Source organism: Cynara cardunculus (assembly GCF_001531365.2).
Source record: "Cynara cardunculus var. scolymus isolate 2C chromosome LG 12, CcrdV1, whole genome shotgun sequence".
In the NCBI taxonomy this organism is placed as follows: Eukaryota; Viridiplantae; Streptophyta; class Magnoliopsida; order Asterales; family Asteraceae; genus Cynara; species Cynara cardunculus.
Genome location: NC_037539.1, coordinates 7,377,027 through 7,391,724, shown reverse-complemented (window position 1 = coordinate 7,391,724; position 14,698 = coordinate 7,377,027). Strand labels below are relative to the sequence as shown.

Here is a 14,698-nt window from a genome sequence, read left to right as displayed (position 1 = left end):
TAACATATCTCTATACTTATTTATATTATATTAATATATAATAATGTAGAATTATTTCATAATATATTTTATAACTTACATGTATATATAGTAAGATGGGGGAGGATTATTTGCATACCTTAAATGAAACAAATTATATAATTCTTTTTTTTTCAATTTTTTAATTATGTTATTCTGTCAATTTGAAGTTAGCAATTATCCCAATAAACCGTTTATTTAGGATTTTAATTAATGTAACCGTTTATTTATAGAAAAATAATTATTATTATTTTCCTGACCATTTATTTTTGGAGTGATGAAGCATTTTTATTATTATTGTTTTCGTCAATAATGAAACAGTCAAATGAATCCATTTCAGTAGTGAAACCGTCCAATGAACTGATGGTTTCATCAAATATTGATTTCATCCAAACTTATCTCAATAGTGAAACCATCAAATAAAATGATGGTTTCATTCAAGAAATATTTAGTATAATCTTTATTAATTGATTAAATTGCTTAACATAAATAGTTTCAATTTATCTAAGTCATCGATGATGAAATTAATGATATATAAGGTATATTTCAAATACAACCATGTCCATTTGTACATCCACATGTTTTTAGCTGAATTTCATTGCTCAAGGAAACTTATTTGGTTTTCTGGTTGATTTCATAAAATCTTCCAATTTTCGGTATTTATACAGATGACATGGACCAAAAATTGTAATGAATAAAAAATGAAGTAAATACATATGAATTTTGATAGTGCCATGGAAACAAGAAATAGAAAATCAACTATGAATCATAATAACATCACCACATACAACTTTCAACCTCCCCAATCCTCACCAAACAAAAATCTCCCCTACAATACAAAGGAGAATAAAAACAAGAGCACAAGTTCTTAAACCTTAATCATATCAAACAAATCTTTACAACTAAATTTAACATCTTATCTATTTCCTTCCCTTTTCCTTTTTACCGGTTTCCCTTTCATGGGGTTATTCTTCATCAAAGCATCTGTGGTTGCTTTTGTCTGTCTTTCTTTTCAAACATGTTAAATATCTTTAACACGCAAGAGCATTAGGAACTGACTGACTCTTGTTAAATCCTCTATCGCTATCCCCATGCGTTCCACGTCCTCCTGCTATAACAAGATGATAATTCACGGTGAAATTGCCTCATAACCATAACAACATATATAGTAAAACCATAGTTTATGCATAATTCTCATTGCCATGTTTAGCTCCAACAATAATACCATAATATGGTGGTTTCTAAATGAATCTTAATGCTCAACACCACCACTATACATGTCAACTTTGATGAGAAAATCAATGAGGCTTCTACCATATAATTGAAATCACATATTTAAGTTCATCATACATTTACACCCACCATTGCTTGTAAACAAACCTACTAAAGGGCTATAGCACAAACAACTTCGCTATATATATATATATATATATATATACACACACACACACACACTAAGAATCAGTGAAAATCTTTTTGCTAAGTACGATCTTCTTATTTCCCCTCTTCCTAAACCTTGATCGTTTCCGGTGGTGTTCAGTGGTTCTATAGAACTTTCCATGGTAGTAAGGTAGTATATTTGGAATTCCTTTATTCCTCAAAAAATCATTCACAATACGTAAGTACTTGCCTAATAGATATAAACCAAAAGAAAGGTATCTTGTTCAATATGGCTCCAACATTCAAATCATTGGATCTAAAACGGCAAACAAGCCATTTTCCATTCCTGAATCAACTTTTGCAGCACCATATATATTCTCTTCAATTTCCAAGGTTTTCTTATTGGTTCTTATGTTGATCAGAACCTGCGGTTGAGAGATGGGTTCCTAACATAAGTATCACGAAGAAACCTTGGAAACTCAAGCGAATACACATGATGCTACAAAAGTTGAGTCTGGAATGGAAAATGGTTTGCTTTCCGTTCCAGATTCAACCCTTGAATTTAATATTGGAGCCAGATTGAACAAGATAGCTTTCTTCTAGTTTATATTTATTCGGCAAGTATTTTCGTGTTGTGAATGAATATGTGGGGAATAAAGGAATTACAAATATACTATCCTACTACTATGAAAAGTTTTATAAAATCATTGAACATCCGAAAACTTAAGGTTTCGGAAGAGAATAAACAAAAAGATCATACCTAGAAAAAAGATTTTCACCGATCGAATACCACAAGCATTTTCCGTTCGCTTATTTCCTACTCTCACGAGCGATTGCAAATGAATTGCAATCAACGGGGTAAGGTGAACTCAGGGATTTTTGTTGGGCGAGAGAATCGTGAAAGGGGGGTGGGAGGTTGAGAGATGGAAGGCTAGAGATGGTGTAAATGGGTGGTGAGGAGTGTGTGTATATATATAAAAAAATATGATATATAATAATGTAATATAATATAATATAATATTTAAAAATAAAATTGAGAAATTGAATAAACAAATCAAAATGTCTCTTATTTAACGGTCGTATCTAAATGGTATTAGTGTTAAGGACCATTTTTAAAGCAAAATGTATACCATAGTGATTTTTTTACTTTAAATTATTGAAAAAAGAAGAGTTTGAATCAATTAGCTTATTGAAATATTATTTACAGTAATGTTTCAATAACCTCTTGGATACTTTCTTTCGATTATATCCTTCATAATTGTTAAATGTTATTAATTAATATTAATTGCAAGTTATTATTAATTATACATAATTAATTGTAAATTACTAATTAATTATTAATCAAATCAATTACGTTTATATTATTATTATAATTCCATAAATTGGGCGACCAAAAATGCAATATAATTAAAAAATGTTTTTATAAGGAAAATTTTGTTTATAAATAAGGAAATTTTGAAAAATGGTTTTAATTATATATTTGAGTCAATTTTAGTTATTTGAAAGAATAAATTAAGATATGTATTGTTGATAAACCTTGTGTTCATTCATATTATGTGTAATTATTTAAAAATTATCAATTATTACAATTCATACTTGGTTACATATATCCATAAAGAGAGAGAAGTGATCAATTGCAAACCATTTTTATTTGTGAAAACTTTATAAATCAATCTCATCCATCCATTTTTTTTTCATCAATGATCAATATTAAATGAGTTTATATTAGGAAAAAAAGAAAAAAAATAAAAGTTTAATTTTTAATTATAAAAAGGCAAATTTGTCAAATCCCCGACAATGAATTAGGTATATCCTAATAACTAATGTTAATTATGGAAATGTATTAATGAAAACGTTTCATATGGAATGAGGTAAATCTTTTTTCTTAATATAATTTTTTATCATTAATATTTTTTTATTATTTTATTAAATTATACTTATTAAAATATTAATTGTAAAAACAGTAGAATATGAAATATGTGTTCGTTTCATTGAAAAAATATATATGTACTTTGAGTAAACAAATGTCATGTTCAACAGTGACCATGAACACAATTTCACTGATGAAATTAATATATTAATATTTCGAAACGTTTTATACATGAAAAACGTTCATTAAATTAAAAATATTCAGTTTTCAAAATGTTTCATTAAATTTTTTAAAATGTTTCATTCTTTATATGTTTTAATGATAATCCTAATTATATTTTAAATTTTTTGTATTTAAAATGAGATGTTTATCATGTATTTGATTATGTTTATATGCAGTTAGTTACACGAATTCAGATATAGAACTTTAATAAGTTGTACTTGCATATAATCTACTTGCAATATTGAGTTTTTAAGTAATATGCATTAATAAACAGTATTTTACACATAAAAAATGGCTTTTAAGAGTTTTTGTCAAATGCTTTATAATATAGTATAGATAAATTAAATAAATAAAAACTTTAAAAATCAATATAATAAGATTTTCATATTTCATTTTAGAATATATTCTATAACTTCCAAATTCAGAGAATAGTCTATTTTTTTAAACTTTAAAAAATTCAGATAATAACTCAACATTTTTATCTAACTTTTAAATATAAAATTAGGTTATTTTTTATTATCATTTATTTCGTATCTTTATTTATAGAAAAAAGATATTCTTGAAATAGATTATGAAAAATAAAGAAAAAGTATTATAGTACAATAATAGTAATAAGAATAAATAAAAATATGAAAACAATGATAGTAAAAATATTAAATAATAAAGATATATAAATAAGTATTATTTATATGATATAATAGAAAGTATTAACAACAATACACTAAAAATTAACAAATAAAAAAAATATCACTTTTAATAATATAATAAATATACAAGTAATAATAATATAATAAAAATCTCTCATTTTTAAAAGGACACACCCAACACAAAGAGCATTTATGATGATCGCCTAATGGGAGTGTCTAAGAGCATTTTTAATAAAGTTTTCAATTTTAAAAAATAAATAAATTAAAACTTGAAAAATATTATACTTAATTTCAACAATATAAAGATTATAATATTAATTAATTACATCATTAAAATAATTAATACATTTAAATTCTCATTTGACACATTTAATTTCAGTGATTTTAATTAGTTAAAATAATAATAAAACTATTTTTATCTCATTACTCGTTATTTTTAAAAAGTTTACCAAATTTGAAGAATAATCTCTCCTATTTTTCTAATCTACATAAAGTTTTGAAAAACCTGTTAAAGCCAGATTAGTAAAAAATCCCTAAAATCCTCGTTTCTCCGGTTTGGAAGATTTGTTAAAAATGAGTTAGAAGCATCTCTAACAGATTCTTCAAAATATTCTATAAAATGAAGAAAGTAAAAGAAAGATGGTGCAATTTTCAAAATTTGAAGAACTATATAAAAATAATTTTTTTATTTTTTTTATCAATGAAAATTCTTGAAATCAAATGTTTATCAGAGAATATATATATATATATATATATATATATATATATATATATACTTTATTGACATCTAAATTTTATGTTTTTGGTGTGGACTAAAATAAAACACTAAAAATGATTGTCCAATGAACACAAAGATAAATCAATTCTAACCCTACACTAAAAAACACTTAAACATCTATAATAGTAAGGAAAAGTCTAAAAAAATCAAATTCATTTTAATGTTTGGAATGATTAAGTTCTTGCATAATTTTTTGGAACAAATAAGTTCTTGACATTTCAAAACCTGTTACTAAATGCATGAGATATTTTAATAATATAAATTTAATGTTATAATCTTCAAAAATAGAATAGTTGTTGGTGTTAAATATAATTTTTCTGAGATTTTCAATTTTGATTCTTAACTTTAGAGAATCTGGTTGGTGAAAGTGAAACAAAAATGTGCATATTAGCAATTATCAGGAGATGCTCTCATACAAAAGTGTGGCGTGTCAGTAATTTTTATCTGTTTGACATTTAAAATAAGTGTGATTTAGTTTTTCATTTAAAATATTTATTTTTGTTGAAGTAGTTTATTTAAGAATCACAATTTTCATCAAAACCACACGTGATATCCACAATCAAACAACGTTTTTTCCCCTTAAAAAACAATCACATTTTAAATATGTTTTGGTACATATCACATACGATATGTGTAAAACATACATTATCTTTTGAAGTACATAAGATTGTATATAATTTAAATATGTTTTGCTACATATTATATATGATTCTGTTTTTATTATTTTTCTTTTTTAATTTTTAATTTGAATAATTGGTTTTCAAATTTCAAATTACACATAATTAGAATAATATTTTAAATTTTTTTAATTAACTGTGAATTACATGTGATTTTAATGAAAATTATAATTATTTAAAATATTATTTAAAAAAACGAATTCTTTAAATAAAAAATTTCTTTAAAATAAGATTACATATATTTAAACTAAGGTTCCAAAATTGTAATTTGTGAGAATTGTTGTAAATGAAAAGTAACAAACCAAATTATTACCGGGAAATTAATTAAAATAATCATTTTTAGATTTTAAATTTGTTTCTTAGTCATTTCTCTTCTAATAATTCAAAAATATCACTAGGCCCACAAGTGGCACCTCCTCAATTTGTGGAGGGGTCAAAGTATAAAAAAAATCCAAAACCAAGTCCGCAAGGTAACATTTTCGGTCATCAAAATAAATTGTTGATAAATATTTTTACCCTATAAATACTAACCTTTCTCACTTATTGAGTAAGATTCCCGTTCTTGCCATACTTATTATCGGATAAGATTTCCAATTTCTACCATATTCATCCGGTAAGGTAACAGACATCTGATACGCTTATTTGTTAAACATACTGGTCTTGTGTTGCTGGGCTTATCCACTGTTTTATTGGGCTCAAGGGAAAGAATCAGCAGTGGGCCTGCTAGGTATATATGGTATTATGGTTGAGGGACAGCCCAGACAAAATGGTCAGTTTTTTGCAATAAAATTCTTTAAATAGTCGATTTATTAACATTATAAGGATACTTGTGTAATAAAGTGAGATACATCTCGATTTTAATGTTTCATTTTTATTTTGTCTCCATCGATGTTATAATACATTTTTGAATAAAATATAATTTTGAAGGTTTCATAAAATTTTGAAAAAGAAAATCTATCGATTTTAGTATCAAATTAAATATTTAAAAGTTCTTGTTTTTTTGTGTAATGTTTTTAATTCTATTTTTTTATTATAATTTAATTCTATTTTTTGTTTAATAATATAATTCTTTTATAAGATAATATTTAGTATTTTGTTAGAATTCAATAATTATACTAAATACATTTTAATTTTTTATATATAAAATGAGATATCTATCCAGTATTTGATTATGTTTATCTGTAGTTAGTTACACGAATTCAAACATGGAGTTTTGATAAGTTGTACATATGAATAATTTACTTGTAATCTTGAATTTTAAGTAATATGCATCAATAAACAATACTTAATGCATAAAAAATAATTTTTAAGAGTTTTTGTCAAATACTTTATAATATAGTATAAATATATCACAAAATAGCCATATAACCTAAAACTGGTTTAACAAATTTACGATTTTTTTCCTTCTAGAATTTAACATTTTTGGTGGACATTTAAGACCAACGGTTAAGGACTGGCTACAGTTTTTGTCAAAAAAAAAAGGTCTGGTCCGACCTAATTTTTCAAAAAGTAGCCTTTTATAGTCGTTGCCCAACGTCCATATGACCGTTTTTTGTTCCGTTTACCCTCCATACACTGTATATAAGTCATATGGTGTATGTGGAGAAAATACCAATTCACAAACACAAAAAACGTTTACAATTATTGCTATAATTCATGTATTTGATTGAAAACAAATTTAAAAATTATAATAAAACGTACTTTGTAAGTGTATTTGATCGACTTAATTACATATTTTCAAGTGTATTAAAATAACATTTTTGTATTCTTTAAAAAAGTCAAAAAAAATATGTAAAAAATCGAATCTAAAAAAAAACATAGGACCAGTTTGGGCCAGAGCTGGGACCGGTTCTCATAACTGGTTACAAAGTACCTTAGCCAGACCACCCTTCTTTGACCGGGATCGGTTACAGGAATAGTGTTTGGGACTGGGATTGATTTAGGCTTTATTTGAGACCAATTTTTGGCCATCTCTACTCACAGCCCATGCACAACAATGCAATTATCAAGAACGTGCTCTATCCACCAAGCTAATGTCCCGTCATGCAAGCCCACTGGGGCCCATTATGCCAAAAAGCGAGAAAACCCCCTCCCTCTCTTTCCTTTTTTGTTCATAATACCAATCGACTTGGAATGTATTAGGAATCATTCTTATTATTTTAGGAATATTTATAAAAACCAATATATAAGAATTGTTTCATTCACATTAAAAAGAACCACATTAAGATTTTATTCGTGTTTTCTATTGTGTGTTGAATCAATTAACGTATTTCAGTTGAATTTTTTAATGTGTTCAAAATAAATGGATATTTCAGTTGAATTTAATTGAAATGAATTGATTCAGATTTCAGACTTCTGACGTAAAAACAAACAGTCTGACTGATTCAGATTTCAGACGTAAAAACAAATAGTCTGACTAATTCAAATTTCAGACTTCAGCATCACCTCTTAAAAATCAAAAGTAAAATCAGACTTCATCACCTCTTAAAAGACAAACCTCACCTAAGGGTAAGGGTTGTAAATTGACAATTTTGAAATTTCGAATTTTGACATTAAGCATCATAAACCTAAAATAACATCACAACATGACGTAGTAAGTGGTTAAATAAATTATAATCCTTCGAAAGAATAGTGAAAAGAATTTAGCGTAATTTCCAAATGTTGAAAGAAGAATCTGAAACAAAATAAACATGCCAATCCATCGGAAAAGAGGCTACAAAAAGCACATCTATATAACTTTCAGTAGCAACGCGATTTACACGAAATGAATGTCTTCACTGAAACAACTGCTTTACTCCTCGAGGCATAAGTCAGTCTACGTACATCTCATCTTTCAGCGCATCAACGGGTGGGATACCGGTTCATAGATGATTTGTTGGACAATATCAAGGATGTCATTTCTGGTGAACCCATCATTCTTTGCATAAAATAGATTCAACACGTTCGACATGTTCCAAAACGTATCTTTGCAAGCTTTGGGAACAATGCTTCCTTTCGTTTGCAAAACTAATCTCATCAATTCTCTCCTTTGATCTTCGATCAAAATCTTTATCTCCTCGACGACCTTTTCTTCCACAAGACCGCACTTGGCATGACGCATGTGTAACGTTACAGCGTTTAATTTGCCCGCTTTCAGTTCTCTCTGCATTTTTAACACAAACCATTTAGATTTAATAGTAAATTTTTGACATCTTGAAGTCGAAAAACATTTATCTACCTTGTAGCCTCGGATATCGTTCAAAAGGCGACCCTCGGTGCTCATTAATTTAAATAGCTTGTGATATTCGGAGCTCCGAACAATTTCCTCTGACAATCTTGGACCGATAAAGTAAAGAACCGGGAGTACAATCGGGCCCAATGCAAGTGATACATAACCGTTTTCCATATACTCGTTTATTGTCGGTACCCGACCATCTATCGTCCATATTGCCTCTCTTAACATACTCTTCAACACATCCAACCACTATCGAAACAAAAAGAATTAATGAATACTGTCTTTTTTTAAAGTGGAATACATCCAACACAGACTGCAACAAGATTAAATTTATAGGACGCTTAAAATATTTAAACATGAGTTCATAAGACCAAACTGTAAAGCGTCATATCTAAAAGTGTTACAATAGGTTATCAACGCTTTTAGGTGTTTTAACAAACTTTGAGAAATGTTCTATAAATCCCTCTTTTTATAGGACACTTTCAGATAGTGTCGTATAAAATAGCTAATATAACACTTTATTTTAGAAACGTTCTAAAAACTTGTTAAAACGCTTGAAAATGTCTTATAAACCTATTGTAACACTTTTAGATAAAACGTTTTTTGGTTTCTAAGTCCTGTAAAGTAATTTTATTAGGACATTTAGACATTTTTAGGTGTCCTATAAAACCAATTTTAATTTGTTGTAGTGAGAACATCCAAGAAATGTGTGGTTTTATTGTGTTTTGAAAGCAAACCCAGTAAATTCTACTGGAAAGTAGGGTTTGAGGAGGATGAGATGTACCGAGATGTAACATTTACCCAAATATATAGCAAGAATACATACTAACATATGATGCGACTTGCCCAACTCGTGTTGGAAGTCGCTTATGGAGCAAAAAGTCACTACAACAAAATCGGGTTTATTGGACACCCCCAATTTCTAAGTGTCCCAATAGACATTTTTATAGGACTTAGTTTATAGGACCAAAAAAACAAAGTGTCATATCTAAAGGCGTTGTAATAAGTTTATATGACGTTTTTTGATATCGTAATAATATTTTTAGGACACTTTTAATATAAAGCGTACTATTAGCAACTTTATAAGATACTATTTGAAAAACTGTCCTATTAAAAACAAATGTCCTATAAAAAAATTGAGTTTGTAGGACACTTTCTCAAAAGTGTCCTATAAAGTCGCTAATGCGACACTTTGTATTAAAAATGTTCTAAAAACTTGTTAAGACGCCTAAAAACGTCATATAAACTTATTACAACACCTTTAGATATGACACTTTGTTTTTTGTTCCTATAAACTCAGTCCTATAAATTGGTCTATTGGAATACTTAAAGATTGTGGGTGTCCTATAAACCCAATTTTGTTGTAGCGACCGGAGAGTGAGTTCACCCCCAAAGATGCTAGGAAGGATTTCATCTTACAATTTCTATTAGATGACTTGTTATATTTCGTGCTTGCCGTTTTGAAGCTTTCTCATCAATCCAATAAACTGTATCCTTCAGCGCTAAAAATATAATCCGAACTTCCTCTGAACAACAAGCATCATCAACATCTACATTCCATCTGCAGTCGATAATAACAGATCAAACCCTGATCAACAAGATATTCATTATAACTATGGATCAACATTATCTAAACAGTATATATAAGGATGATATACTTTTCAACTGACTGAATCAGGTTCAGCAATTCATCCATAGACCCTCCAACATCAAAGAAGTCATCAATCATCCCAACAAGAATGCTATTTTTGGCCCATGAAATACGGGCATCCGATAGTTCAGGCGAAGGAAGTGTTGAAGCAGCAGAAAAGTAACAGTAGGCTGTCTTCTGCCTTGCAAACTTGAGCTTGTCCAATCTATTCTCCACCACCCACCTGCTCACATAAAGAGGGATGCAGTCGAAACACAAATCTTTCAAGGATGCGAGTTAAAACTTAAAACACAACGCTGGTTTCGAATACACACCTTTCAAGACCTTTCAGTTCCTCGCGGTAAATAGATTGGCATGCATTGTAATCTTCCACAGCCAACCTTATGTAATCTTCGTTGCTAATGTTTGGTGAACTGATAATATATAGACTTAAGTATTCAGATATCTAAAGTAGTAAAATCTACATGTGACAAGTGTTTCTTGTTTAAGATTTACAATCAAAACCTAACCGATAAGTCGTTTTCAAGATTCTTGCATCTTCCACTTTGTAATGCTCTATATTTCTTCTAGTGGACATGCGTTCTAAACCAGCGTTGAAGGGGAACTTAAGCGTGACGCCCACCTGAATCAATAATCGATTCAGATAAATGGAAGTGTTTACTGATCATAACTACATGTCAGTTGAAATTAGAATACCTGTTTGTGAATGAATTTATTGAGACTGTTTGAAGGGATTGAAGACAACTCTTCTTGATGCATAATCTGTGATGCATGATACACTTCAAGAGCTGCATGTATGTCTTTGAAAGGCTCTTCAAGTAAATTCATGTAGTCCCCCCTTTTTGTAGATTCAGTTAATGGATCTATGCCACAAATTAACCAAGTGATGAAGCTAAGAAAATCAGAAATTTTGGGGGAACTCACTACAACAAGATCCAATTCATAGGACACCAAGAACGTCTGAGTGTCCTAATAGACTACTTTATAGGATTTAAGTTTACACAACCAAACACTTGTGTATCATATCTAAAAATGTTGTAATAAGTTTATATGACTTTTTGTTTGAAAAATATATATACCTGAGGAGACTTCATACCCGTTGGTCCTTAATATCCGAAAGGCTAGAGCACAAGTGACAACGTCCATGAATATTTGTTCATCCCTTTGCACCCAGTATCTAATTTTTTGTGATGAATGTCATATTTCCAGCTTGCAAAATTCGTGAATTTCTAACTAGTTAACGTAATGCAACATTACCTGTATGTTTCATCTAAAACATTTTGGATTTCCGTCCTGAAATGCCGTGCGATTCCTAATCTTTCAAGTGTGTCAACCATGTGAAGTCGAACATATAAATCGTGAGGGTAAACTGTCGGGACTGTGTCATTCATGATTCACCACATAAGACCACTTACATTTGTTAGAAAAACGTAGGACTCATGCACAGGATCATATGGATGAATATAAAATGAGTACCTGCATTCCCAAACTTATTCACAAGTGAAGTTAGATAATCAAGACAGCCAGCATTTTGATGATGAATAAGAGCAGCTGCTGTTGCTGAAGGCGAATTGAAAAGAGAACCGTTCTTCATCTGATATGTCTTCACCATGTTCCAATCATGGTAATTTCCGAGTCCTTCTGAAATATATGCGAGGTACGCTTCCTTCTGCCTTGAACAACATCTAAGTGATGATAACACATAAAGATTTCTTGATCATTATTTTCATTACATGTATGTGTGTGTTTCACGCATAGTGTTCATGAGGGATATAGAGCGGATATATATATATATATATATATATATATATATATATATATATTGATGGTAAAAAAAAACATACCGTCTGAGCTCCAATTCTCTCTGATGTATCATCACACTCAAATCTGTTTGGTTTAACGGGAGACTTATGTTCAATTCTTTGGCATACTCGAGCATATGAGGAAAACTAATATCAAAACCAATCGGAGATGGTTGATTCTCGTCAGTGGCTGAAGCAAAATTTGACTCGATAAAACATAGACCTGCAACAAGATTTGATCATTTATTGACACGGTCAGAATACGTGGAATCCCGTTAGACTACCGTTCAAAAGAACTTCTAAGGATCAGATCAAAGAGATTCCAAACATATACTAAGCAGATGTGGGACTCCTACATACAAAGAGCCATGTATAGACTATACCCTTGTTAATTTGGTGTTCCCCGAGATTCCATCGTTTTAATGCAAGAATAGATGCTAATGTTGAAGAAAGAGAATCTTTAAGTAATGGGGGATGATGATGATGATGATGAAGACCCCATGAACCATCCTTAAGCTGATTATCCATCACCCAGTTCAGACATTGAGGGAAACAAGGGGAATTGGGAGAGTTTGGAGAAGGAACCATGGCTACCCAGGCTGTGTCATATGAAGATACAGAAAGTTCCACATTGCTCAGCAGTTTCTTGATTCGTTCTTTGGTCATATCAAGTGTCTGCATATACAAACAGTTTGAATTAAGGTAAAATTATATATAATTAAATCCATTTCTTAATTATTTGAAGTGCAACTGAATGCAGCCAGACATATATACCTGAACATTAGGTTTAGCTTGTGCAGCATGCGAAGAAGCTGCTCAAACACAGAATCTGAATTAAGCCAGGAAATAAAGACTCGCAAACAAATAATAAACGATGTTATAGATTTAAAATGATGTTATTTCATTAATGAATAAAAAACCAACCATTCAATTTATTTAAAACCGTAATTTAAAATCTACTTAACTTACATATGCGAAAAACTAACGGATTACGCCTATGATCCCTGCAACAATCAACCACCCACAGCCGAGGTCCTCTACTCGACAAAGAGACCACCATGATACTCGATGGGCTTTGCGTAATTTTCATTGAGATTAGAAAAATATAGTTTTAACCCTCTTAATCATTACCGGAGAAGTTATTAAGAGGATGAAGATGTATCTGAAAGAAGAATTATAAAAACTGTATACAGTTAAAAAAGACTGAAAAAATCTATAAATATTTTTTGAAGAGGGGGTTTGGGGTTTAAGACTGAAGTTTTCAAAAATGATGCTCTACACCCTCTTTTTATAAGCTCTACATAAACATTTAAGAGGAGCAATGTTGAAAAGAGACACTAGAAAACATCCAAAATGCATAAACACATAGTCATGGACCGTTAAAAAATTAGGACAAAATTGACTTATTAATTATTTTTCTTTATAAATTAATGATAAATAACCAAGTAATTTATTTATTAATAAAAAAACTTTCTTTTTAGATTTTAAATGTCACGGTTGTTTGATTTATTTTTTATATTGGTTTGGTTCATGATTAAAAAAGGAAAAAAAACCTTTTTTGTTTGAAAACTAAGTAATAGAGTTAGAGGGATTTGATTTAACTTGATTCGACCGATGTGATGGTCCGACCAATTTGAACATCTATCGTTTTTATCAGCTCTTGTCATGTTCATCTAGTAAAGAAAATGACATGATAAACGCTTATTGGGTAAACGTTCAGTAAACGGTCCCCAAGTGTTTAATAACGAGCTCTCACTACGAACCATCTCCAATCTTCACACTTACAAAATTACCATTTTATATTTTTATCAGCGTCATTTTTTTTAATCTAAAATCCAATCACGTATTAAAATATATCTTCAGTATAATAATAATTTGTTATTTTTTATTATACTATTTGTTGTTAAAAAACATAATAACTATAACATGTAATTAATTATTTTTACAGTATTATGAAACAATTGATAAAACTTTTAAAACAACTCATTAAACATTTTCTATACAAATTCTTAAAATTAGTTCATTTTTCACAAATTACTATAATTTACGTACAACATTTTGAAGTTCTAAAAAATTAATCGAGAAACTTCATTGATTTATCATGCTTTTCATGTTCACACAGTGAAACATGCTTTTATATTGGGATGAATGGTGAAAGTCAATGGCGATGAAGAGATGATGTACGTTCACGTGGTGAAACAAGTGTTCTCATTGTGGTTATGACCTTCATGGTCCTAGGAACATCTTTCCGAAACAGGTGTTGACATAGTGAAGTAGGTGTTCCACATGGTCCTGTGAACTTCTTTTTGAAACATCTACTTGCTAGATTCAAACATAATAGTATGTGACCGTACGTCATTCTAAAACAACTTCTTTGGATCCTTGTTACATAAGTATACAAGTGTATGATGCTTGAGACTCAACAAGAAGGGGGAGGGG

At 29.5% G+C, this 14,698-nt stretch overlaps 1 protein-coding gene across 1 annotated transcript; it reads right to left on the bottom strand.

The window, feature by feature from the left end:
- Positions 1-8,425: 8,425 nt before the first annotated feature.
- Positions 8,426-13,319, bottom strand: LOC112522847 (ent-kaur-16-ene synthase, chloroplastic-like). Its single transcript, XM_025132162.1, has 14 exons — positions 13,229-13,319; positions 13,034-13,071; positions 12,643-12,934; positions 12,302-12,482; positions 11,934-12,142; positions 11,715-11,835; positions 11,537-11,634; positions 11,154-11,320; positions 10,967-11,079; positions 10,772-10,870; positions 10,465-10,680; positions 10,226-10,367; positions 8,810-9,055; positions 8,426-8,734 (listed from the first exon to the last, which is right to left on the bottom strand). Exons 1-14 carry the CDS (start codon positions 13,317-13,319, stop codon positions 8,426-8,428), a joined length of 2,322 nt encoding a protein of 773 aa, XP_024987930.1.
- Positions 13,320-14,698: the final 1,379 nt, after the last annotated feature.

Coding starts and splice junctions, on each gene's coding strand:
- LOC112522847 (XM_025132162.1), bottom strand. CDS start 13,319: ATGGTGGTCTCTTTGTCGAGTAGAGGACCTCGGCTGTGGGTGGTTGAT. Junction 12,935..13,033: donor AAGCTAAACCTAATGTTCAG/GTATATATGTCT, acceptor TTGTATATGCAG/ACACTTGATATGACCAAAGA. Junction 10,681..10,771: donor GAACTGAAAGGTCTTGAAAG/GTGTGTATTCGA, acceptor TTATGTGAGCAG/GTGGGTGGTGGAGAATAGAT.